Here is a 27,577-nt window from a genome sequence, read left to right as displayed (position 1 = left end):
GTTATTGACAGGAACCAACCTTGAGGTCGTCTTCCTTTGTCCTCGAGATGAAGCCAATCCTGAGGCAGGAACTCACTGCAACAATCCAGTGTCGCTGCCTGGGAACGCAACAAACTGGAGAGAAACTCCTGATGATAGCCTCAAGCCTAACTAAGTCCAACAAAACTCAACACAAGCTCAGACTTCCCAAGGCAAGGAGCTGTACTTCTATAGACTCGTGAACGCTGCCTCCACAAAGGCACAAAATGACCGGGCGCTGCCTCACCAGCAGGTTTTCTGCATCTCACACTGATTATGTTCAGCTGCAGCTCATTACACACCTGCCAGGCTTCCCCACCCTAGAGGACACGAGATAGAGAGAGCTGCATGCTGCTCAGAAGCGCTTGTAGTGCGGAACTGCTCCACCTCGCACCATCCCTTGCCCAAGAAGGGTAGCTCCGAGCAGGGGTTGCTGCAGGCCTTAGTCTCTGCCGTTTCAGGAAGAGATGCTGCCTGGACAATCCCCCAATTGAATGAGCTCTTCAAGGTGCCTGAAGGCATGCGGGTGCTGGTAAGAGGAAGGCTGAACTGGCTGACTACAGGCAGGAGGAGCTGGAGGGCTGGCAGCACCAGGGGTCACTCCTGAGACCACGATATGGTTTGAGCTATCTCCTTCCGCTGCCAGCAGAGCGCCCAGGTGTGCTCTGTGCAACCTACAGGAGGGCAAAAGCACCACGGGAAAATAAACATCTGCTAACGAGGCAGCCATCAGCCACTCATTGTCTCTAATCACCTCCTTAAGTTTGCCAAGAGATGATTTAATTCTCTCCTCCCCACTGAACCTCCTTCCCCCAGGAGAAGCCCGCTGGGAGCACACAGCCAGTACAGCGGGCGCCTTCCTGCACCCCTCAGAGCTCCCGCCTCGGCACCAGTAGCGACGAGGAGGACTTGTCATGAATTTAGTCCTCTTTTGTTCCCCTTAGGCTTAAGACTGCCGCATCCTAGGATGCGTACTTGTTCAGTGGAACTCCAGCATTATTATGCAGGTCCTACTGTCAGGAAGGCAGGCTGCTCTTTCAAAACGGCATCCCTTCCTCTGTCTCAGAGCTGCAAGCAGCAAAGAGCATTTCTAACCTCCTCTCTGCCCACTAACAACTTGACCCAGGCCTGCAGCTCACGCACAACCCCCGTGGCAAAGGAAGGAGATCATCAGGAGGGATGTCTTTCCCACTGCGGCATGCCCTCCTCAACCCACAGCAGTTGGAGCCCAAGAGGGTTTGCTGCCTGGGCAATGCATCTCAGTGAAGGGGCTAACCATAGGAAATAAAAAAATATATCAGTTCCAGTAGAAAAATAATTTAATAAAGGGATACGTTTCAAGAAAATATCGGTATAGTAACAACATTTTAAGTAAAATGTCCACAAAAATATACATGTCTAATGTGATTATACATAAGTTTTCTGACAGGTCCTGTTTTAAACTCGGTTCAGTCCACATTGGTTTTCACCTAGGAAAAACCATCACGGCTACCAGGTTTCCTGGGATATATCAGCTTGCACAACAGAATCGTACGAGACATGATTTTTAGCTCATTTTAGGCTCAAACAAATGTTGAGTTGGTAACAGTCTGGAAGAGATCAGTTTATACCATACCATTAATAATGACAAAATACAAACGAGGAAAGCAAAAGAAATCAGCCACCTAAGAGACACTGCTGGGCAGAAGCCTTGCAGTACACACCACACTTAACAGTGACACAACTGGAAAAGGGAAAGGATAAAAGAAAAGTGGGCAAAGAGAAGGAAGAACTCCAGCAGGACCAGGGATCATGGAACTGCTAAAGGAGCAGGCTATAGAGAGGCCAGGGAAAAAAAGTGAAGGACACTCATCTCTCTAGAAACTAGTTTTGAAACACAGATGGTAAGCTAATTGTAGGAAGATGAAAAGGAATCATTGGAAGATGTTTCTTTCTTTCTTTTTTTTTTTTTTTTTTGTCCCAAAAAGCCCGCCCCAGTCATGCTAATTCATCTGAACAGCTCCAAGTTTGATGTATTTCCAGGAGATAAAAACACGGCTACAGAAAGCAAGGGATGCAAGAGTACAACAAGAAATAAAGAAAACACATTCCACCAGCAGAGGACAGGAACAGGACACTGAAGGAGAGATGTCAAACAAAAGATATCAGCTTTGTCAATGGGCACTGTACACTGCAAAAAAGAAAGCAAACAAAAACACCCCCCCAAAAAAACTGAACACAACCAAAGCCCATCCGACAGAAAGCAAATGGAAAACTGCTAACGAAATAAAAGGACACACATTTTCCAAAGGGTTTTTTGCTTTTATAATCAAATTTCTTTTACATAGACAACTGAAACACACCAATATTTTGTGCGAAAAATATTTTTAAATAAACTTTGCTCGTTCTCGATTTTTGTACATTCTGATATACATATGTAACAAGGGTTATGGCACTGTAACTAGGATCCAAATCATATAAAGGAACAAAATAATTGCTTTCATTTATCCCTTCCGAACCAAGCCAGCTGCCATTGCACTATCAGACTTTAAAAATTATCTTATTATTAGTGGGCAGCCAACTCTAATTGGATTGAACACTCAAAACAAATCCCAAATTATTATTGCACAAGAAGCCAGTGAAGGCATATGGCATAGAATGATCAAAGTCCCTTTCTGTTAAAACCTTACACCCCAAAATAGAAAAATAGAACTGGAACATGAAACACACCAAATAAACTTTTTTTCTTCTTTAGTTTGAGTCAGGAGTGTGAAAAGTGCCTGCAGACTTTTTAAGCTGCTCTGATCTCCTTTGTGTCAGTGAGCAATTTGCCAGGTGATCTGTAGCAATGCCTTTGCAGAAGGAAGGCCCTCATGCTTCAGCAAGTTTTTTTCTGCTTTGTTTTGGCTGTTTGTGTTTTGTCGTCAACTTAGGTTTCTTCAGTCTATGAACCTGCACAGACTACTTAGCCATAAACTCTACGAGTAGCTGGAGAGGAGGAGGAGGAAAAAAACCAACCAACCAACAAACAACAACAACAAAATAAAGCCCACTATTTCTTCTCGGCTCTTGGATTTTAAAAAGTACTCCTTTTGCTCCAAAGCTTCTCTGCTCTACCAGTGCCTGGGAAGGAAATCACAACAGCATCCCAAACATGGCCAAGTTCTTGGATCTCTTTTAAAAACCTTTCCTTACAAAAAAAGGTTTTCATTCACAAAAAGTTAGCTGCAACCCCCTCCCAGCCCAAAAGCTAAACAAACAAACAAACAAAAACAAAAACAAAAAACCCACAGCCCACCCCTCACTGCCCTCAATCAGGTGAAGAACAGGCTAACCCCTTCATTGACCATCTCTTTGCAGCTTCACCGTCACACAACAGTTTCTACGCCGATCAGCTTTGGTGTGAGGATTCGCGGTGTGACGCCATTGTTTAGGTCTTCCTCAAACTCCAGTAACTGCCCCATAAAGTTAAGGTTAGGGGAAATGATTGGTCGTTTGCCTTTGACAAATTTGTAGGCATCCGTCATGGTCATGCGCGTGTGCTTCATCAAGTACGCAATAACTATGGTGGCGGATCGGGACACGCCGGCCTGGCAGTGAATGAGGAGACCTTTTCCACACTGATGGGCTTCCTCTGAAAACGAGAACAAGAGCAGAAAGTAAGATTCTTGTTATTTAGGAAATCAGCAAAGCTCAGTGCAATTGATAAGTTCCTCTATTTGGCAAGAAGCACAGCAGCATCTCCTCCTCTTCCTCTCTAGTCCACCGTCCTTCAGGGAGTCAAAGCTACTTCACTGAAAGATACAGGCCAGTCTGCACAGCAAGCTCTGTCCATTTCAACTTGATCTCTGCCACCCAGCTCAATTTTAATCACCTCCCGTTGTTGTCATCTTTGCCCCTTAACAACTGGAACACCTCACTCTGCCCAACGAGGAGGAGGAGGAGGAAAAGGACAGCACAAATGTGCAGTCAGACATGCTCTCCACCAAAACACATGATCTTCATAGAGAGATGCAACACCGGGAGAGAAAAAAACCTCCTGGAAGCACAGGACCCAGGGAAGAGAAGGAAGTCACTGCCACGCCATCCACGTCTCCTGCAGCTTACTTTTAAAATGGAAGATAATGCTTTCAAGATGTGACACTTCAGTGTATTATTTTATTCATCTGGAGGAGAACGTGAATTTAGCTTAGATGTATTAGTGTGAATCCAACCCCACCAAGAGTAAAGTGCATCTTATTCCACAAGTTCCAATTGTATCATAACAACTTAAACAAAGCCGAATTCTATGCTTCTACCTGCCAGTCTTAAGAAAATCAAAACTCCATTAACAGATTTTAATACAGTTTTTGAGCTTCATTTCCTATGCACTTAATCTTAACTAAACTTTTGTTTTCTGATTTGTTTAAATAAATATATGCCAGTGACCTACTGTTCACACATTTCCCTATTTTCTCAAATGCAATTAAAGAAAGCTTACCCTGAGGGAGGGAAAACTTCAACTAGCTACTTCCCCGGCTGGCTAAATTTGCTAAGGAAAAAAACCTCAATGGAGAAATATTTGTTTATTAAAAGCAAAGCTAGCCCCTCAAGCTATAATTATTGAAGAGGAAAGCAAAATGGGTTTCATAATACTTTCTAAACGTTCTCAGAGCAAGGCTGCTTTCTCTGCCCTTAGTAAGGTCATCACACCAATTAAAAAAATACAGCCTGTGACTTAAGAGTTTGAGCTGTTGAGTTCTAACATTGAGTTGTATTCAAGTTCTAATGCTGCCAAGCCATCAGAACTACAGTATAAGCAGTATTCTGCTTACTCACCTTCACTGAAATAACGCGACTACAGATTGTATGCATCAGCGTGATGATCCTCTGCTAACCAGAACACAGCCAGAACCAGCAGCACCCAAGAGCTGCCTGCTTCCAAGCAGTAAGACCCAGCTCCAAGGCAGATGGGATCAGAATATCAGCTTGGTTTTCCCATTCTAGTCCTTGGCTCCACGACCAGGGCTGGATCCTTGGTGAGCCCAAGGGCACCCTACAGAGCCAGTACAAGTCAGGCTTAAGTTCCCAAGGAGCTGTGCACCCATGCTCTCACCCAGGAGCCATCAACACGGTCTATTTTTGAGAGCAGGAATCAAGGAAGACAGCTCCAAGTCCACTTCAACAAGTCCATAAGGTCAGCTAAGGACCTAAGCTAGGATGAGGAAAAGAAGCATGCTTTCATCATCCTGGCTTCCACTATCAAAACCTGATAATAAGATTAGCCCAGCTTCAGCAGGAGAAAAAAAAATTCTTGGCCATGGTTCCTTCCTAACACCAGGATGTTTGAGGAAACATCTAAGCACATGAATTGCTACTGGATAAACACCAGCAGACATCCACTGTGCTGCAAAAGGAAGGGCAAGAAAAAATCCTCACAAGCTTTCAGTATTAATGTCCTCAATGACCAGCCCCACTTAAAAAGGCTGTCTGGACTTAATATAGATAACCAGAGATGAAATGCATCCCCCCCACCCACCAAACTCAGTGAGGTACACTTTGTGTGAACCACAGCGAGGTTCAGACTGACACAGGCAACTTCATTTCCTCAGCTACCTCCCCATTTTCAGACAGAGCTGCATTTTCACAGTCAAGTGTTTCTCAGCCTACAGGAATCTGAAGCTTATTAATACTAGTTTTCACTGCTATCCACCCACCCACACATACGCTGGAGTTACAAATCCAATGATAAAATAAGCCAAGTGTGAAAGTTTGTCAGTTCTCTCGTAAAACTGAATTAGGGAAGACTCAGCTGTCATTAAAAATAGTTACTACAAAAATTTGGCTAGAAGCCACTGTGAAGACTAGGAAATGCAAAGGAATCACAAAGAGGGAATGACAAAAATCTCAGCTGGGAGAAGCAGGGGTGGAAAAGACCCAGATTTGGAGGGTTAGAGGTAGGCACTGCTATCAATGGATATTGTTGTATCTTTGGGCTAGTTAGGGAGATGTGCCAGAAATGAGCATCAGCAGAAAAATGAGGTACTCAGTATTTCTGACAATCTAAATAGAAGTAAATGTGACCTTACACAGCCTTCAGGATAGTTGGCGAAGCATAAAACTCATTCCAGATTCCTGTAATAGGTAAGGGGGCGGGGGGCAGTGGGGAGAAAGTTGTTCCAGTCAAGGATAATTACCAATGAACTCAAAAGCCTCTTCAAAATACTGCCTGAGGTTCTGCTTGTTGCTGTCAGTGGCCGGGAGCCGCTTGTAGTTGAACATGCCTTTCTCGTAATGGTACAGGGGCAGGTGGGTGGTCACGTTGATTACATAGCCTATGTTCATCCTCTGCATTTTCTCCAAGTCCTGAGCATCATGCTCGTTTCCGAGGAAGAGGAAGGGCAGGATGGGGGTGAGCTCGGCATTCTCGATGTCCGGCGTGGTGGGGATGGACTGAGGTAGTGTGGGGGGAACTGCGGACGCACCGCCACCTCCCCCCTCAGGGCACTCTTGCAGCTGGAGGGAGTTATCGCAGAGGTTTTCGTGGTTCTGCTTGAAACCGCTGAGTCCTCCTGGGGAGAGAGGCCAAGCAGATATTTGGTTAGAGACCTCGATAGGGCACCCGCAGTGCTCGGGACAAGGGGCAGCACAGCTCTCGCAGCCTTTGCTCCTGAGAACGGCACATGCTCATGCAGCAGGACAAAGTAATACCACGCCCTGATCCGTAACAGCAACCAAGCTGCCTGCCTAACATGTGGCCAACAGCTCTCCTTTTTCTACCCCAGTTGCCTGAAAATATCTAGCAAGTTATTTTTAGGACATTAATATGGATTGGGAAATGGGTTTGAGGGGGAAGGGAGAAGTCACTTTTTTGGCTCCTGTTCACCCTAGCTCTACTGCAAGTCACACTGCTGACTTTTTCAAGCAGCAATTTCCCCCGTTTTAATTTCCCTCCCACCCCCACCTCCAGGAGGGCAGCTTTGCAGAACTAGGAAGAAAAGCAGAGCTTCATTCTACACCTCATTCAGCAATTACATCAGCCCCGGGCTCCCCACCTGCCCAGTTTCCATAGCGATTACACAAAGCACACAATGACATCAGCTGGCATGACATCAGCTCTTTGAGCGCAAACAATACAAGAAGAACCACTTTGTTTCAGGCCTTTGGTACAACAGCGTTCTTGGGAACCAGTGATGTAATGTTAACAGGTGGCTCGCCTCCGTGCCTGGGAAGAGAGGGGCAGGAGGAGAAGGGCAGCCATATCCCCACCGCCCGCAGACATGGGTTTCTGTTTGAGCAGGGTACGTGGGGCCACGCGTTGTGCTGGGACCAGCCAAGTGCTCGGGCCCAACTGCACTTTGTTAAATCAAAGCCAAAAAAATTCCAGGAAGGAGGAAAAAAACTACACGTAGATTACTAGAAAGAGTTACTCCAGCCAAAACAAATGCTGAATGTCACCATCCTGTTATATTTTTTTTCCCTCCTTCTAAAAGGTTATTTGCCTTTTCCATGCTCTTTCACAATGATCTAGCAAATGGGAGACTTTAAAGCTACGCTGCCTTTGGTTCAGATGGAGAGAAAGACTTCAACACCCAAGTGCTGAGCGTTGCAGCTCCAAACTCTCAGTGCCAGCACTCACTCATTTTGGTGCCTGGCAGCACCAGTGCTCCTCACCAGGCTACAGCCAGTTCTGAGAAGGGAGATGCCCAGTTACAACCCATGCACAGTATCTCCATGCCTGCAAATGGCCAACAGGAGGGAAACAAGCATAGTATGACCTCACTTCTATGACAAGGGTGAATTTTAAACCCCACACCTTCCTCTGGAGAAACAGTATGCAGGCAGCCCTGGGTCCTTCTGCTGGAAGCAGGCAGCCACACCTTGCCTTCCACTTCGCACAAAGGAAGGTTATTACTTCCTTTCCCATATTCCTACTCTTCAAGCAATTCCCCCAACTCAGTCCTCTCTGCACAAGGGCAGGCAAGTTCCCATCCCTCAGGCAGCACCAAACCACACACGAGAAGATGGGACAAGGAAGCACAAACTAAACCCTGACAGTGCTGAGTGCCTCCTCATCAGGGCACTTCTGGATGGACACCAGAATGCAGCATGCTGCAGAGCTACCCAAGTCCTCAGGCCTGCCTGATCCCACCATCCTCCTGTCCTTCACATACTGCTAGTAACTCACTTTCCCAGAAATCCTTGAATCACTCTCAAAATGCAGAATATTTCCCATGCCTTAAAAGCATGCTTATCTTCAGCTGTTTCTGCAGTTTACAGGACAAAGCACAAACAGATCTGCCTTAAGGATCTCTGTTCACAAAGCTGTTTTAACAGGGCACAGGGCAGAAGAAAGGGCAAGGACAAAAATCTGAGCTCATCTGCTAGCTACAACACCTGGTTTGATGGGGGCTGAAGTCTTTGCAGGCTGCTCAAGAACAATGGAGAAGACCACGGTCACCATGATGATGCCATCTGACATCTCACCCAAACCAAGAGCCTAGGTTAAAGCTTGAACCCTAACCACATTCCAGCCAACCCAACCCTACTCCCAGCACTCACTCTGCTTTTGCACAGGCAAGCAATCCATTCAGCTGAAACAATTGTTCAAACAACACCCAGGACACATGGGGATCCCCAAGAACCACTCCAAAGAGTAAGCAGCTCCAGTGGCCCTGGGGTCAGTTCTCACTTTCCACTCCTTCAGGGAGTCAGCAGCCACAGGTGGAGGTAGGACCCCCATTGCTTCAGCACCCTTCAGTGGTGCACCCCTTACAACGTTACCCTTCACCAGCCGCTTTAAACACACAGCAGAGCTGGAGAACTTACAGCAAGCTTCCAGGATGTTAGTTGGAGAAGATCACCAACCTGAACTGCCTCAGACATCTGACCAATGGACAAGAATGGGTGCCCAGGAAGGATGTGGCAAGATGTGGTAGCAGAGGGAAAAAGAAATGTGACAATGTGCTGTGACAGACACACAGGTGAGAAGACTTCCACCAGTACAAAAGTAAGCTGAGTTTAAAATCAGATTTTCAGCTGCTAATACAGAAAGCCTTCACCACATACTGGCAGCTGCAGCAGACAGGCAGGGTAGGACCTGCAGCACACATGGTAGTGCTGAGCTCCAGCCAGGGGGCTCACATGCATCCGTGTGCCCACTTCCAGGAGGAAATTCAAATTCTCAGACGCAACACACTGACTTTGCAAAATGGTAGCAGACAGCCCAGCTACCACTGTTCACCATTACAGAATGCTGTGCTTGTAACCCATCTTCTCTATCTTTGAAGACATCACACAGCTATAATAACTAGAGCGTGGCAAAAAGCCTGAACCACCCAGCCAGTTTGACACAGCCCTCACATAGATAGAGAATATCCCACATTCTGCTCTAAAACAGCTGTTGAGCAGGTTGTCAAGGGGCCTGAACCTACTCACACTCAAACAAAGTGGCAGGCATGCAAGGATGCCCAGCACACTTGGAAATTCACTGTTTCTTCTATAAGGAAAGGAATGAAGGAAGCTGGAGCTCTGCAGCAGACAGCTTGCCCTGCTATCTAGTATGTAGATATCTAGCACAGGGCACTGCTTCTACTCACCACTCATGTGAGGGGACAGAGATGTTTGCAGTTATCACCGCACGAGCTGTGTGAAATATTCCACCGTCCTGTCCTGCCAAAACAGTCAGTGAATGACCACAGGCTAGGGATTGTCTGAGATGTCAAAACTTTTAGGAAGCTTCAAATCAGCACTATATACACTGCAGCTATTCCAACTTGTTTGCTCAGGCCTTTTGCAACCACCTGCCCACAGACATTTCACATGATGCCTCCCAAACTCCTGCTGTGCAGCAGCTGTGGGCATATTCCCAGCTCTGAAGCTGCCCTGCACTCTTACAGGCCAGGTGAGCAGCTGGGAAGGAGCCACTCAGAGCAAATCAAGCAGGGGCAAACAGCACAGAAGTCATGCCAGATAGCATCTGTCATCGGCCATCATGAAAGGGTGTGCATAATTCAAAGCAGACACAAAATGTATATGGTAGAAACAAGGTGACCAGTTTTGCAAGGGACCGTGACCTCACAGTAGGAGCAGCCATTTTTTACAGAAAGTAAAACCAACACATCTTACTGCACATATTCTGTGCAAGGGAAGAAATCTGGGAAAAAAAAAATGGCAAGGAGTACAGTAACACCCACTCTCCTTCTCCATGCCTTGCAATACCTCTTCATTGGTGGTCCTGTCTGGAGCCAGGGGTTCGACTTGATCCTTGTGGGTGCCTTCCAACTGGAGGTATTCTATATAAGCAAGGGTGTGCTTTGTGATATGTAGAGTGGACATAGTTCCTACCACCAAAGAGACTCCTTCCCCACAGTAATGACAGTAAGTTACCTTGCTCCCTCTCCCACAGCAGGGACAGCTTAGGCAAAGTCAAGCAGCACAAAATGCCTCCACAACAAAGCAATACCTGTTGCAGTTACAGCAGGAACATGACAGACTGCAGATGCAGGATCCACATTTAGACAGAACATGTGATCCCCACAGACAAACAGATCTTTTATACAGCTTTGAAAGCAATTCAGATGGATTTCTGGATCCACTCATCCTCAATTACAAAGCCACATTATAAAAAAAAAAACAAACAACAAAAAACCACCAAACCAAAAACTCACATGCAACAAAAGCAGAAATCCCACAGGGCTGTGAATTATCAGAAAAGAGAGAGAGAGTGTCCAAAGGAGGCCTACATAGATAGAGAAAGGTCTGGAGGACAAGATGTTAGGAGCACCGAGGTCCCTGTGCTTGCTCAGAGCAGAGCTCCTCACATGGAGCAGAGGACAGCGCTGAGCTCTGCTCTGTGTGACAGTGACAAGGCCTGCACAACAAACAGAGCCCAACGGCTAAATGTGGCTGTGTTTAAAGTCAAAATGTTACAGCTTTAAGCAGCTAACATTTGTGGCACGAGCACAGCACTGCAATGGAAGATGTTCAGGCAATTGGTGCATATCCGTTTAAGATGACGCTTTGAATTTGTGCAAGTACAGCCTGTTCCTTTAAACCTGTGACCTCATTTATTTACATTACTGCAGAAAGCATTGCCAGAAGCAACAGCTGATGACAGTCTCATGTATTTTTCCACTAAGACAACAATTAAACTGCTTCTGTGTTATTAATGAACAGATGACTTAGTGTCAAGTCGACTCAAAGTACAGGATGCCTCAAGATTAAGCAAACACGACTTGGGCCCGTACAAACAGAGGTGTGCTGTGGGTTGGGGTGCCCAGCCCCTTACCACCCCAGGTGGGCAGCAGGGTCTGGTCCTTACCCACTCTCTGGCTCCTACTGCATGTGCAGGGTGTGCTGAGGCACCCGCTAGCAAGCATGAGCTCATCTGGGTCGTGCTGTTATGTACCCTCTCTGCATGCTTGGGTGCGCTTTCAGCAGCAAATCTATCACAGCTCGCTTCCTTCCCCAAGGGAAAAGCAGCTTCACAGGTCGAAGCAGAGCTCTGCCAGTCATGGCCAAAGTCACTCTCAGGACTTGGACCTGAGGGCTGGGATCATGTCTTCACAGTACCAACCCACAGCCTGGAGAAATGTATGGCCTTGTATGTGGGCTATGACCCCACAAGAGCTCCTCCATCAGATGACGTAGAAAGGTCTCCTTATTTCTCCTGCAGCACTCTCTCAGCCTGTCTGCTTTTGCCTCAAGCAGGGGTAGGCCTGCAAGGCATGCAGTGCTCAGGACACTATTGACTTCCCACACCTTTCAGAGCAATGGGGCTAACTCAAGCATGGCAGGAGTGCTCCTGTTATCCAAGACAGACATCCTTCCCCTCGATACATCCAGGCTCACGCTCACTGCTGTGGAGAGCTGTGGTTGAAGGTATTGCATTTGTCCCATATAGTTGGAAGCAGGGATGAGAAGGGCAATTCTCTCTCAAAACTAGTGGGGACCACGTTCATCTATACAACATTTGAACTAGCTCCCTTGACTTCAAGAAAACAAGGGGATTTTTGTTTGTTTTCATAGAAAACATTGGATGGAGACTGAAGCGAGGTGTCAAGTGGTTACAAGGAGAATACAATGACACTAAGACTGTTTCTGTACATTTCTGCTGTTAAAGAATAGAAAAAACCTAACTGCAACCATACTTAGTTCTTCAGAACAGAAACCTCATCCACCATCCTTTCACAATGTAAGTACCCTCCAGTGGCCTCAAGAAACATTGATTTTGGAGAATTGGGAGTGGGAGAACACAAAGATATAAATAACTAAAGATTTTTGTACTCATGTGGCTACGAACACGTGAGCTAGGTCTCCTTAACGTGGGACTCCTTTTCCAGTCCCACAGGCAGGCTTCTCGCCTGACTGCAGGAGGTTCAAAGCACCCACTGCAGGGCTCCTTCCCCTATCAGCCACAAGGCGTTTGGCATCAGCCCTGCTGCAAAAGATTAAGCTTTAAGCAAACAAAAAAAAAAAAGTGAAAGTAAACATAATTCACAAAGAACAGCCTCCACTTTGATACACTCAATCTAATCGAGTCTCTCCCTCTAATCAAGCTGCCAACGGCACTTCAAAACAAAGCAAAGCAAAACAAAAAACAACGAAAACAAGTCCGTGCATTCCAGAGAACTTGCAAGGTCAGTTTTTTTCCATGTGGGAACAGTCCTGAGATGCTGGTCCATTGATGAGCGAGTTCTGGCCCAGAGGAGTCACAAGCACATCCCCAACCCAGCTGCTTTGAGACCGCTTTAAAAATCAAGTCTGGCCAGATAAAAAGAACTATGCTTTCCCCAGCTTCGAGGCACGCACACATGCATTTGCATATTATTTCTAATTTCAACTCGCTGCAGCTCACACCCACAGCACATCCTCTCCTGCTGGCCTCTTTCAGCCCCTGCCCTTATCTACTTTTCTCTAGTACTTCGCACCAGGGACAGAGCAGCTCGTTGCCCCAAAGGACACGCTGCAGGTGCACAGGAAAGATGTCACCAATGGCACTGCCCTCTGCCAAAGCACACGAGCTCTGTCCAGCTCCACTCATTTCTTTCCATCATGTCTACTACCCACAATAGACTACATTTTCATCCACAATACCTTCCACACTTGAACACATGACTTGCTTCCTCGCATTGCTAGCTGTCATCCCATTGCTTTTTCTCTTCCAAGGAAGTACAAGGTCACCCATGCTAGTTCTAACTAGGAATAAGCAATATGTATTTATTTATTTTTTTTAAACTGCTGCTGGGGAATGTTTCTTGGGATTTCACTTTGAGAGCTGCTTTATTTGTTTGTCTTAAAGATAGTTTTGCCTCAAACAGAGGTTAGACACCCAAGCTACCCAAAAATGCAACACGCCTCCCTCATCAGCTCTTCTAAGAGATGGCACTAGTGCTTCTGGACACCTCGCCGGCCCTTCCTGAAGTCACCACACATTTGAACTCAAGACAGTAGTTCCAGTTTTACAACTGGAAGTCCCCTTTATGTTGAGTGAACACAGAGTTTGTCCATTTAGGAGAAAGTTTAAAGAAGAGCACTCGCAGGAGAGAGGGACACATCACAGGAGAGCATCCTTCGAAGCACTCTGTTATTTGCAGAGAGTGATCAGAAAGGTAAGAGGAGGAACTCAAGCTACATAATTTCTTGATCCAAGTTACATTCTTAAGTCCTCTGTCCCAAACACATTGCTGTTAACGATTTTGCAGTGACAGATGAGGTTTGGACTTGCCCTCCCTGAAGGGCAAGCATTTATAGCAGAAACTCAAAATTAGACACTTTACAACTTCTCATAGCAAAAGTATGCTCTCCCATGGGGATTTAAGCTAACATGAAGTCCAATTAAATAATCACTGGAAATGTCAGCATAAACCCTGAAGGAATACATACTTCTACTGTGAAATGCTCCCACTGGAAATCATATTAACAAAAAGGTCATCATGAAATGCTAAAGCTATGTATAAAGGAGGCAGGGGAAGCGAGGGGGGAGGGAACAGAAACTATTTTCATGCTAGAAAGATACCACAAATGGTTTTATATTGACAAAGAGTCAATTTGTTATATTTGTTATATTGAGTTACAATTCTGCTTTCATGGAGGCAGAACAGATGGGACCTCCAGGCTCTGGGATGCATGAGGATGGAGACAGCACAGCAGGCCCAGTGTACCCAAAGAGGGAGAAGGGCCTCAGCACAGTTTCAGATGTCTGTAATCCTGGATGCGTAGGAGTGGACGTTTCTGTTTAATTAGCAAGTTTTAGAGAAGGCTGACATTTTCATGGTTCAGCCATCTGTTTATTCACTTTACCCTTTTAAGGGCAACCTCTTCAGGACAGCTTCACTCCAGCGACCGAGCGAGCTGATCTGCTTCTCCTGAGAATGAATGCAGGCTCCTTTCCAGCCCAAACCACTGTTCCTCTGCATCAGAAACACCAGCAACACATTGCAACAACGAGAAAAGAAAGAAGGGTTCTGTTACAACACACCAGTGAATGCCATTCATTCCTGCTGGATCTAAAACCTCTTTAAAAAAAATATTTCTTTTTGGCTACAAATTATATCTGGCACTCCTTTGACACTTTCCAGCAATCTGCTTCAAAGCATATGAAGTTTTCTTCACATCCACTAAGGAAGCTGCCTTGAAATAATCCTAGTGCCACACTGTCCTGAAGTAAAACCAGCCAAGTACCAGAAGCAGTGAGATGCAAGGCAGTCCCCAGACTACCACAAACAGCAGGGCCAGCCCCAGCACACTGCAGGGCTGAGCACCTAGCAGCCCACTCCATCCCACGTGGACATAATACTATCTTACAGAGCTAAGAGGAAAATATATACAAAGATAGGATGGTTTGCCTTCAGGTTGATTACGTTAAGCCTTTTTATGCCTAAAATATGGCAGCAAGTTCTATTTGGCTTATTCTTCGCTTCAGCCACGTCAATAGATAATAGATAAAACTGCCATTATCTTATGATGGCCAAGATGACTTAGAGGACATCACTAGCATAACACAGGCCAACTGCTTTACCAGGAGTTTTCACTTTGAAACATTACAGGTCACTTGCTTACTTAAGCCTCAATATCTAACTCTGGCCTCATAAACTGGCAACAATCAATTCAACTAAGATGATAACATGCAAGCTTCTGTCACCTATTTTCCAAATCTCTTAAAACCAGTGCAAAAATACATGATTTTTACCATTTAGATTTCTTCTTGATAAATGTAGTAATTCATGTGGGGACAAGCAGCAACAGCAGGCTCATTCCTCTGGGAGAAATGGGACCAGGTGACGCCTGCAAGGTCCTGGTGGCTCCTTGCAGACTTGCTGGCTCAGGTGTATGTGTGAGTCATGATGCACTCTTCAGAGCACCACTAAAAACAAGTGCAAGGAGAGGATGAGCTCGTGCTCCTTCCAGACCTTGAGCTGCTCATGGTGGCTCCTTTTAGCAAAGAGATAATCTGCTCACCAAAGCGGGGACAGAAATAAAACAGACTCTTGAGTTTTTAAATACCAATAAACGCCAACATGCAAATCAGAACCTACAGGGTGTTACTTTAGAAAGGATGCACTGTTAAAGGAGAAGGCAAAAAAGGTGCCTGTAACTCTTTCTCCCACTTTCTGCACAAGACGTGTTGTTCCAGGGCGCTGCTGTGACTGTGGATGATCTGGGCCCACTACACTTAATCGCTGATCTAAGTAAGAGATGAGCTCAGTGTTACAAATGGTGCAGGGAACAGAAAAAGAAAAACCAGACAGATGAAAATGACTTGTCCAAGGTCTCACAGCAAGCCTATTGTGTGTGCTTAGTCACAGAGCAAGAAAATGACCACTCTGTGGCCTTGGTCAGAGCCTTCCTTGCTCTGAGACTGCCCTGGTATCTAGTCACAGTAATCCTCAGCCTGAATATCCCTATCCTGCACCACACAGGAAAATAATTTGCTTATTTTAAAGAGGAAAAGGACCTGGGGGTGTTGGTTGATGCTCGGCTTAACATGAGCCGGCAGTGTGCCCAGGTGGCCAAGAAGGCCAACAGCATCCTGGCCTGTATTAGAAATAGTGTAGCCAGCAGGAGCAGGGAGGTGATCATCCCCCTGTACTCAGCTCTGGTACGGCCGCACCTCGAGTACTGTGTTCAGTTTTGGGCCCCTCACTACAAGAAGGACATTGAGGCCCTGGAGCGTGTTCAGAGAAGGGCAACAAAACTGGTGAGGGGTCTGGAGCACAAGTCTTATGAGGAGCGGCTGAGGGAGCTGGGATTGTTTAGTCTGGAGAAGAGGAGGCTCAGAGGAGACCTTATTGCACTCTACCACTTCCTGAAGGGGGGTTGTGGTGAGGAGGGGGTGGGCCTCTTCTCCCTGATAAATAATGACAGGACGAGAGGGAATGGCCACAAGTTGCGCCAGGGAAGATTTCGATTAGACCTGAGGAAACATTTTTTCTCTGAAAGAGTGGTCAGGCACTGGAATGGCCTGCCTAGGGAGGTGGTTGAGGCACCATCCCTAGCGCTGTTCAAGAAGCGTTTAGATGAGGTGCTAAGGGATTTGATTTAGTAGTTGGGTAGGGATAGTGATAGGAGGATGGTTGGACTAGATGATCTTGTAGGTCCTTTCCACCCTAATGTATCTATGAATCTATTTTCCTCTCTTTACATACTTAAAATGCTGCTACCACTTTAGGGAACCTTCTTTAGCAGGGAGTAGGAACAGACAATCTCCAGAGGTCGCTACGATTCTGTGAATCTATGCTGTACAACTGCAGAGCCAAACTGAGACCACATGCTGGAGGATCCCATCCTCCTGGGGAAGCAGCAGCTTTCACAGCAGCGGGAGGATGCACTGAAACCATCTCCAATGGGCTGTGATGCTTCCTGGCACGAGGTTGCCTTCATCACAGATATTAACTGAAGCAGCTTCCTGCACCAAAAAGTCACAAGGCATTAAATAATCCCCACAGATTCACTGCTGAAGCTGCTTGGGGTGTAAAGCATCAGTCAAACACACAGCACAGACCACAGCTGCCCTGGGATGTTCCAGCTGCAGAAATAACCCCGGTGAAACAGTTTGAAAGCAGGGGCAGTGCTCCCCCAGGTGTGTTTGTCTTAACAGCCTCCCTCTCTGCCTTCACGCAGGGGATGCAGGACTGCTGGCTAGTTTTCCATCCCAGCCAAGTCCTGAAGGTACTGTTGCACACAAGAGCTCTACCACTCCAACTACTGTCATCACATTCATCAGACCAAGACCACAGCTTGCCATGAAAACCCCTGGAGGCTCTGCCAGCTTAAGTAAGCAGGTGCAGTGCTCAAGAGGGTACCTCTCCCCAGCTTGCTCTCATCAGATCCAGCTGAATACCGAGACATCAAGCTCCAGGCAACAGCCAGCTGTCACAGTCAGGTCAGGCTTGTGCTCTCTGCAGTCAGTGCTGCCCCAAGCCCATGAGCAACTTGCCAACAAGGCCAAGGCACTATGCATGGTTTTATCCTTTGCACAGTGACAAAGCATTAGGTCTTCTTTTAGGGTGATTAACAGCATTCTTCCTCTTCACAGAGGAAGACTTCTGCAGCCCCCTGTAAGCCTACGCTGAATACTGAAGAAAAATTTCTTTCCTGGTTGGTTAATAAATGTGCAAGATAGATGAGTGTTAAGACTATGGGCATGCTGCTCTCATTCACGTGATTTTCTTCACTTCAGTGTTTCTTGTGTAAATAAGAAATTGTAATATAGTTTTCCGTAAAGAAAGAGTCATAGCCTAAAGACAAGTGACTGATCCCCCACTTCAAAGGTACTGTAAATCAAAGATGATCTTTCTAAAAACTTTTAGGCTCCTAAGCATAGTTAAAAAACAACTACAAATAAAACACAACAGCAAACATCGGCTGTTGCTTTAAAAGAAAGAAAGAAACAAAAATGCATGCATATATCCAAAAAAACCAGAAGCATATCTGTATCAGTTGACAACCAGACACCTCTAAAACCTCAAATACTACTACTGACAAATATATTCAGGCTCCTGCAATCAGACACTGAAAACTGAAGGCGAAATCTCTGTCTGTGAAGAGGCAGCAGCAGTTTTTCCCACAATGACTGATGAGGCCAGACTTCCTCTGCAGCACAGAGGGAACACATTTTAAACACACTGGACGCTTCACACGCGTTACCATGTGAAGCTAGCACTTAAAAATACACATTTCCCTATTTCAGCCATGACCTAATAATTATTCAGTGGAGATCTCCAGTGGAAAGATGTGCCAGGCACATATTTTGTTGGACAGCTGGATTTTTTGACCGTTGTGTCACGTTCTACTCTTGAATATGCTTCTGCAGTGCAATTCAATTAGGGCTTAAAGTAATACTGGTACTGCTGGATTACATAATAATAATAAATCATGTGTTTGCAACAGATTATGACAACACCAGGTATTCCAAAGGCAGCTGATCACAGTATTTTGAGTTAACACGGGACAACGTAAAGCAGAAGCTTATTCCTTTTATAGGTCTCTCGGTCCCTTTGTAGTTGTTTCAACTTCTGATAGGTGACTTCAGCACTGGTAAGAGATCTGAAGCTATTCTTAGACCACAGCAGTGAGAACGAAGCGGTTTGCTGGCAGGTTCTGTGCTCCTTGCTATAACGAGACCCAGCCACTTGATTTATTTCCCTGTTAGCCAAGCAATGAGAGAGCTGCAAACCAGAGTTTAAAAAAGCTCCTCAAATCAGGAACGAGAATGGAGAAGTAACTATGTGTTATCAGCACCATTCAGCTCCTCCCCAGCCCCCTCGTGGTGCTCCAATCACCACTTCATGGCACAAACAAAAACTGGGACTATTAGCAAATTTGCACCTCGCCCCTTTGCTCCGGATTGGTTTTCCCTCAGTCAAACAGAGGGGTTTTCAAAAAACGGATCCCAAGGCTTCAGTGGGATCCTGAGGCTCCCACAGCTGGGGCTCCAAGGCAGAGGAAGACAGAAGGTGAAGCCAATACCACTGCAAACTGGCTAGGGAGACAAAGGCAACTCCTCTTGTTTTAAAAAACTGTTGAAGCGTTTTGGCACAGACACTATACATTTCATTTTCGGTTCATTTATAGATTTAATTTAACTTGAAAGGAGATGCTCAACTCCAAACCTAAACACTTCATTCTGTGTAAAATAATACTTTTCATTTGAATGCAAAAGCATTCCCCGCTTCCTATTTTTATGTCCCAGGCGCAAACTAAAGCATGCAAAAAGCCCAGAGCTGCAAGCCACTTTCACTATGAGCTAACGCACCCATGGGTGGCAAATTCTTCCAGTAAGGCAAAAATACACCACTGCTTTCCCATGACAGTCCCACGGGAGCGTGCTGCTGAGCTTTGGGCAGGAAAGTGGGTACAAACCCATCGAGGACAGCCCGGGCTGCTGAGCCAACCTGGGAAAAAAATGCAGCACTGCTATCATCAAGCAGAAAGAGTGACTGATGATCTCCCACCACTGTTTGTACCTCCTCCAATCCCAGCACCAGATGAGAAGAAAAAGATGCATCTACACAAAGGGAAGCCTTCAGGTTTCAGTAGGAACAGAACACCATGGACTAACAGGAACAGCTGTGAACACAGGGGGAAAAAAAATGGATTCCTCATATTTTGTATACAACTGAGCAGCAGCTTCAGCCCCTGATCGCTTAGGCTGCTAAAGCCCACGTAAGAGCAACGTGAAGAACATGATAACTATTTCATTTTTTATCAAAAAGGTATGTCAGCCTCCTAAATGCTGCTGTGCCTTCTGAACAAAGAACGGAGCAAATCTTTGCTTCTGAAGAGCTTAATTGAAAATGACAGTCCATATTAAAGGAAGTAGCAAGGAGACACAAAGGGAGGCACACGGCTCTTAAAGTCCCTGTAAAGCCCAGCACTCCCTTGTCAGCATCAGTTTATGTCAGTCTGTTACATTAAAAATAAATCAGACAACCTCTTTTTAACTCGAGCCCAGTCAGGCACCCTGTCCATACGTTTATCTATAGAGCCGTGTGGCCTTTGGAAACAGTGCTTAAAAAGACTGGGGCACCTAACCTAAACACACCAGGGCCATGCTGCTGCCTACAGAGCAGTAAGCCGGGGCCGTAACCCAAGCCCGGGTTCCCGATCGGGTTCCCCCCATAACGTGGCAGCGCACCGCGCAAAGCGCAGCGCGGGCTTACAGGCAGCACCAAAGATGGAGAACGTGGCACAAGATCAGGGGGACATAAACTTGGCCGGCTAAGCTAGCAACCAGTGTTTGCAAACACAACACAGGCATCAGATGGGTTGGCCATAAATTAGGAGTGGATTACAGCAAGCAAGAAAAAAAACACTCGAAAAAAGGGTGGGGTGGGGAAGAAAAAAAAGAGTGGCAACGAGCTATCTCTGGTTTCATTCTAGTGTCTGCAGCCACGGGTCTGCACACATACCTGGTGTCAGTGCTTGGCCTACTGGGGCACGATGGAAAAAATGCTATCAGGCAGGGGAAGATGAACAACCGCACGGCCAGCACCACTCCTTGGGCTCAGAAAATAAAGCAGAGCCTTCCTAAGGCTTTACTCCATGGTAAAGTCACAGAATCACAGAATAGCCATTAGAGCTCAATTTGAGCCCCGCTTGAAGAAGGGAGGGAGGTGAAGTGATGGCAGGAACACTCATTTCCCCAGGCAAGGTCTATCCTGGCCCAGCCAATTCCTACACCCAAAAACCAAGGGATTTGGGCTTCCTTTGTCTACTAGTGCGGCCTCAGAACCGTTGGCAGAAGCAGTTCAGGGAGGGGATTTCTCCTAAGCAGGTCTTTGAAACAGATGCTCACATTTCTCAGTGGCTGAAAACCAAAAATAGCCTGAGTAATCCCACAAGCACCCAGCCAAACCCCATGCAGCACCCAGGAAACAGCAGCCAACCTCAGAGAGGGCTGCCCACAGCCCCACAACCTCCCACTGCATGTACAGCTTGAGGTGGCAGGAGCTTCAGTGATACAAGGAAACATGGAAGACAGACACCTCTGGCATCTCCCTTTTCTAAGGGCAAGATGACCTGCAGACCCACATGGTACAAGCCATAAATCTAGCTGTAAGGACTGCAACAGAATGACTGCCATCAGAGAGAGAACCTGAGGAGTAACCCTATCCTATAGAGAACCTCCTCTCCCTTTTGTGCAGATACATCATGATGGGACACGTGCTAAAAGCATACCAGGAGGCTGCAGCAAGTGTCAAAGTCAACCCAGTGCAACTACACGCTTGCTGGGAGCTAGAAGAACTTCAGGTTTCCACAGCACATGCTCGAAGAGAAGTATCTCGCTGGACTCTTGGCTCACCATGAAGGTAAACACAGAAAACAGGCTAAACTATTAGCTCAACTCGTACTTCCACCACACCACACAGGATGTTTTTTCTGTATAACTTACTATTTTCAAGTGAATTAAGTATAGACAAATCCTCCTGTAGTTTCACAGTACCATAGCCAATCTCTATCAGCCATGCCTCTAAATGGCATAAGTACCCAGGGGCAAAGAGATTTACAGAGGGCAGCACAGTTATAAATAGGAGCTACAAATTAAAGGGAAGAAAGGAAAGTGTCTCTGGATGCTACCTTAGGGCAAGGGGGACTGTTCCTCCCTAGAATGTTAAAGGATAGGACAAAAAAAAATACAGTAAAAAAATGAGCCTTTGAAGGAGGAAAAAAATACATATAGAAACACACACCCACGCACACGTATAAACACAACCCTTTTAGACCACTTGCTAGAGGAGCATCTCTCTCTGTCCAATACTCTGGCCCTGTTTCCCCAAAGCAAGACTGGACTTCTCCTTGAGTTTTGACAGCTGGTCAGTGATGCAATGCCTCCTTTATGTTTCTTCTGTCCTCCATCTGCTCTCCCTCTGACCATCTCCAGCACCCAGGAGCTGAGTTTAACACAGACTAAAATAAGGCTGCTAAGTAAAGGTCAGTCTGGCAAGCTAAAAGAGAAGTATAGTCTCCTGGACCTTTGCCCCTCAGGCTATAAATACCTCAAGAAAACACTGGGGGAAATTCTTTGTCTACACAGCCAGCCACCAGGAAGCACGCTTCCTCCTTCGTTCAACTCCCACCCCACCACAACTCAAGGACAACCATTGGAGGAAGGCAAGCACCTCACCACTGCCAAGTGGCCCATTCCACCACCTGCCCACAGAAGATGTGCTTTGCCAGCTGCGTCCAGAGGGACAGGGACATTCCTAGAGGTGCACGGCCATGCTGGAAGCTCAACCTTCAGCAAGGTTTGAAGTGGAACGCCTGCACAGCGTGTGGGGGGCAAAGAGGAATATTACCTTTTAGGACTAGGGGTTCCTTGCCTTCTCGCTTGAGGGACTCCAACACTATGTGGAGGGGCTGGGAAGGCATTACTCTACTTGGCTCATTGGTATTCTCATCATAAACTATGATTTCTTTGGAAAAGATCCTCTTGAAGGAGTCCTTGCCTTCCCGGCAAGAGATCAAGTCCAAGACAGTGATCTTGCCCTGCTGGAGCCTTCTCCGGCTGATCTTGTCAGCGCAGTTGATGTGGACGGCCCCTTGGATGTGGCTCTTATTATACTCCATGAATGGCCTGCAGTCGATGATGACAGGCCCCTGGTTCTGCGCATGGCTCTTGCTGCATTTCGTCATCTTCTTGGCCAGGTCGTTGGGGTAGATGATCTTGATGCTCGCTAGCTGCTTGCCGCCGGCCGACACCGGGCTGCCCACCCCGCCCAGGGGGCTCAGGCCACCGGCGCTCTCATTGCTGTTGACCATTTGGTTGGCGGGGCAGGATGGGGAGGCTGCTGCGCTGCTGGTGCTGGCGTGGGCTTGGGCCTGAGCGTCCTTGTCGTACGTTGCCACAGTGCAGCAACTGGCACTGCTGCATCCACAACTCAGGGAGCGGGCAGAGCCGTTGGATGAGGGCATATACGTGAGATTCGCAGTCTTGAGGGACACGACGGCTGCGCCGAGCAGACCGGGGCGGCTCTCACCAGCGGAGGAAGCAGGTTCCAGACAGCTAGAGTCTAAACAGAGGTTGAGATCCTGAGGTCTCACGGGCCTCGAGAGTGCCACCACTACCCTGTCGTCTAAGGGAGACGGAGGCATGAGGAGGCTGAGAGCTAGCAAATTAGGAAGAACTCAAGATCCCCCTGCAAAAGAAGAAAGGGAGGGGAGAGCGGCGGGGGGAGGGGGGAAGAGAAAGGCGATGAAAACAGATCACCACATCACACAAACCTACAGATCGCTACCCCGACACCCATCGCCCACGGGTCGCGACCCACGCTGACAGCTCCCAGCCCGCCCGCCGAACAACCGCTGCCAGCCCCGCGGCAGCGCTCCGGCACGCGGAGCGGCACGCCGGGAGGAGGCAGCGGCGCGGGGCAGAGCGGGGCGGGCAGCACCGCGCTCCCCCAACGGGCAGCGGGCCCCGGCCCCCCTGGAGTCCCAACGCGCAACTTCTGCAGCGAGCCGCAACGAAACCGGCTTTTGATTCAACGCGCAGGGACAGCTGCGAACTTGAACGCCGAGCGAAACGCGAACAAAATCTCGCCGAAAGAAGGAAACAGCGGGTTCTGAGCGGCTTGGAGGAGCGCAAGAACTCCCCACGCCCTGCGCGGGACCCCCGCACGGAGCCGGGCGGGCCGGGGGCGATGCTAAAGAATTAAAGGGAAAGAGGAAAATCCCTCACGTTCTCGCAGTTTAGAAAAAGGATAACCAAGAGCGGAGCCCCTCCGCCTGACACTCTACCAAACAACGACGACAAAACGGCAAGCAGCCCATCTCCCTAAAGAAAGGGGAGAACACGCACAACAGCAGCAGCGAACCGAAGCAGCGCACAACCAAACTTTCATTCCTCAGCGCGGCACCTCCGCCCCTCGTGCCCCGGTGGCCCCGCGCCGCTACCCGCCCGCCCGCACTCACTCCGTCACTCACCGGCGCGGCGCGCTCCGGTGCGTCCCGCTTCCTGGCGGCCCCGCGCCGCTGTTTCTCGCGCCCGCCGCCCCGCGCGCCACCCGCACCATCCTCGTTACTTTCTCTTTTGCTACCGCGTAAATGTACGGCTCTGCGGGGGCGGGGCGAGAGAGAACGGGCGGCGCCGGCGGCCAATCGGCGAGCGGCGGGGCGGGGGAAGGGGCGGGGCGGGTGATGTCATTGGCAGCCAATCGGAAGGGCGCGGCGGCGGTTGCTCGTCGGGGACGTGAGGCGCGCGCCCCTCTCGCGCCCCTCCGCTGTCGGAGCAGCGGAGCGATGCGAAAAGCGCGCGTCCCCAAGTTCGGGGTGGGCAGCGCCGTGTTCCCGCCAGGAGTGCTGCGATGACGTAGGGTGGCGTTGAGCCCAGGACGCTCCGTCTCCCAGTAGTCCCGTTCTAACCGCAGCGAGCCCGCACGAAGTGCTTTTTGCAGAGAAGCGAAGGGCCACGTGCGGCGTAGCGGTTTTGTCGGAGAAACCGAGAGGAGCACCGTGGTGCTGGACACGGTGACCATCACGTAAAGGCGTCACAGGGCAACGTTTCGATTCCTCCTCAGGACGTTTACGCAGTGCATCAAAGCAAACGTTATTTCCACATGCTTAGCAGGACAGGCCACCTCCTAGGGAGGAGTCACTTCCACAGTGGTGCTTCATAGTTTGGGGTGATAAAGGCTGGTCCTCCTGTCTTGAAAAAAAGACTTATGAACTTATGAACCAGGAAGGTGAATTACTCAAATCAGCCCTATTGAAAGTCAATTGCGTGGATAGCAGCAGCCCTGAGAGAGGAGGTCACAGTGATTGGCAGCCAGCTGGGCGAAATCCACTCTACCCTGTGCCCAGAGAGCCTATTGATCCCCTAAGAACAAACCCTGCTTTCACAGTGTCCTTCCCAGAAGCAAATACCCAACTGTGTTAGCCTGGTACCTGCAGAGGGACATGCATGGGGAGCCACGCTGGGGCTAGCAGTGTAGGACAGGGCTTTGGAGGGTCCCCAGGCTCCAAGTGAGCAATACTTCTGGTACAGACTGGGCAAACCCAAACCCTCACTGGCAAAGCACCAACCCTGAGGGAAATCTTCAGCTTTGTTCCTTTGTCCAAAAGCCAGCAACATCTGGCCACAGGGCTGTGCATGCCGTGGTTCACATGTAGGCTCCCAGTCCTGCAGGGACTGAGGCTGTAAAGTGAAGCACATCTACCAGCCCTGCTGTACTCCTGTGCTTGCTGCCATTGCATGGGAAACCAATAAAACTGTCATAAAGTCACTCTGAATGTTTGTCTTAATAGAACATCCTAACTCATTTGTGGATGGCGGAGGCTCTGTGCACAGTGAGCACTTCAACAGTCTCACGGATGTGCAGGCCTGTGGGCCTGGAGATGTCTGCTCTGCCAGACCAAGTGGCTGAGCCCAGCCTCCTCTGGTACAAGCAGCCATTAGACATGGGGGGAGCTGATCCTTGTTCTGTTCACCTGCCTCCCACATGGCCATGCTGGTGGGATGGGAGCAGCCCATGAGCTGCATGGGGCCCTCCCTGCACTGCAGATTGTTGAGTTATGCTCATTTTCAAGCAACCCCTCTCCTCCCACCGGGGCTTCAGGCGTCATCCCTTCCAGAGGATAAACTGCCTCTTCCTCAGCTTGGTTACAGCAACCCTAAAATTGGAAATGAGAACTTAGCAGGAAGAAAGAGCTGGGATCTTATTGAGATCAACTCTATTTCTGTCACATTGACTGAGACAGGCAGTTGGCCTTGTTCTGCTCCCGCCTACCTCAGTGCGAGCTCTGGCTTGCTTTACCCCAGTGCAGCACCACACGGCCTCGGCCCCTCGCCCAGGGATCCTGCCTTGCATGTGACCATTAGCAAGCCACCAGTGGTCACCCCCACACAGCCAAAAGTGGGCAACAGGGAAAGTAGAATTCACATTAATGAGTTCCAAATTTTGATGGCATTAGTCAACGAGCAAAGTGCTCTGGGTGGTAGGACAAGTTTGTTTGCCATCCTCCCCTGCTCCCCTGAGGCTGTGAGCAATAATTAGGTTCACCATCTTCCTTACACTGATATGACAAACCAGTTTAACTAGAGAGCTCTTCCCCTGCCGATCTGTTGTACCAAAGCCCCACACCAGCTTGTTCAGCTTTCACCTAAAAGATTTCACCTTTGAATGTGATGACAGCTTAGCCAGGATGACAGCTTAGCCAAGAGCATCTCCTGCCTTCATAAGAGCCACTCCCCCACCTAAAAACCACCCTCAGCTCCCTCTCCTCTCACAGCTGCCAGCTGGTCTCACAATCCACCTGTCTATCCCTTTAATTTTCCCCATCTTCAGTGGTGCTAGTGGTGTGCCCTACAGGTGACACAAAGTGACGTTAGGTGTGGGACAGCAGCCCACAGGTTGCTCATCCCAAGTTCTTTTGCTGCAAGCTCACCACTGCATCCAGTGGTGCAGAGCCTCTACAAACAGCGCTGCTTGAAGAGGAACAGTGATGTTCCCACTGTGGTTCACATGTCCCCTAGCCATTTGGGAAGTGGATGTATGAAAGCTACCAGGAGTTTAAGAAAGGACACTGAGGTTTAACATGTTAAGAGAAAGCTAAGGGTCAGTTTGGCTCTCGCTCGGTAAGACTGTCTCAGTGGCTTGCTACCAAACTTCAAGCATGCAGGGAAGTGTCCTTGCTCTTACCAAATACACTGGTGCCAAGACATTCAGATAACAAAGCCACAGGGTGAGCTAAAAGGGAAAATAGCACTTTGATTCTCCCAAGAAGAGAACCCTTCTTAGGCAAGGCCCACCAGCTAATCAGTAGAACCAATGTTTGCTTAAATCTTCTAAGGCAAATTCTGCTCCCCTGACTCAGGGGACTGACATCATAAGGGACTTCTGCTGCTCTTGGTATAAGAAAAACAACCAAACGCAATCTAGGGAGATGAGGAAGCTGGCTCCTCCATATCTGCTTCTGGGTACGGCAAATGGTACTTGGCCAGAAGTACAGATTTCATACTAAATGCCCACTCTTGCTTGGAATGTAGATAGCCCACGCTAGAATTAGACTAACTTGTTAATAGAAAATCTCAGAGCCCTTGTCTTTTATAGCAGGTCACGAAAAAATAAAACCAAGTTCATCTATGGTTAATATTGATGTCCTAGACATTTCTTACAACTTCTGTTTTCCCACACTGATGATTCCATGCTGATGGATTGTGAAACCACAGTGGAGGGACTCAAAAAACAGATGTCAGCAGCTGAGATTACAAACTATGGGCTTGTTTCCCCAGCCCACTGAGGATTATCGCCACACCTACTATCTACTCTGACAGCTCCTTGAGAGATTGATTCATGGCTTGGACCAACAATCATTTTTCTCCCTGCTACCTGCTGAAAGCAATTCAGCATGCAGCCAACAGTTGACCAGTTCTACTTCTCACTCCAGTCCAATTCCTATAGACCTCCTGACCTCGAATGAGTGAATTTACAAGAAATACTGTTCTCATTAGGCAGCCACATGACTGCTGCTTAGCTGACTATAAAATTCCTACCAGCAAGCAGTGGCCCTGGCTCCAGATCCTAGAAGCACTTTGCTGTAGCAGGTGTGTTGTATTGGAGGGAGATCCCCTGGTGAGACATTCGTGCTGTAGTTTTGGGTT

General features: G+C 48.0%; 1 protein-coding gene across 2 annotated transcripts; it reads right to left on the bottom strand.

The window, feature by feature from the left end:
• Positions 1-1,315: 1,315 nt before the first annotated feature.
• DUSP10 (dual specificity phosphatase 10) lies at positions 1,316-24,000 on the bottom strand. Of its 2 annotated transcripts, none has more exons than XM_065738984.1 (4): positions 23,902-24,000; positions 22,278-23,117; positions 6,174-6,548; positions 1,316-3,631 (listed from the first exon to the last, which is right to left on the bottom strand). In XM_065738984.1, the coding sequence occupies exons 2-4, from the start codon at positions 23,071-23,073 to the stop codon at positions 3,366-3,368; spliced, it is 1,437 nt and encodes a 478-aa protein (XP_065595056.1). In that variant the 5' UTR covers positions 23,074-23,117; positions 23,902-24,000; the 3' UTR covers positions 1,316-3,365. The 2 variants fall into 2 exon arrangements, with proteins under 2 accessions (XP_065595056.1, XP_065595148.1); XM_065739076.1 differs by having other exon boundaries at positions 23,890-23,903.
• Between the last annotated feature and the right edge of the window lie 3,577 nt (positions 24,001-27,577).

This window comes from Cyrtonyx montezumae, unplaced genomic scaffold (assembly GCF_038088225.1).
Source record: "Cyrtonyx montezumae isolate F1298 unplaced genomic scaffold, pur_monq_1.0 scaffold_0, whole genome shotgun sequence".
NCBI classification, from domain to species: domain Eukaryota; kingdom Metazoa; phylum Chordata; class Aves; order Galliformes; family Odontophoridae; genus Cyrtonyx; species Cyrtonyx montezumae.
This window is presented reverse-complemented; position numbering and strand designations above follow the sequence as displayed.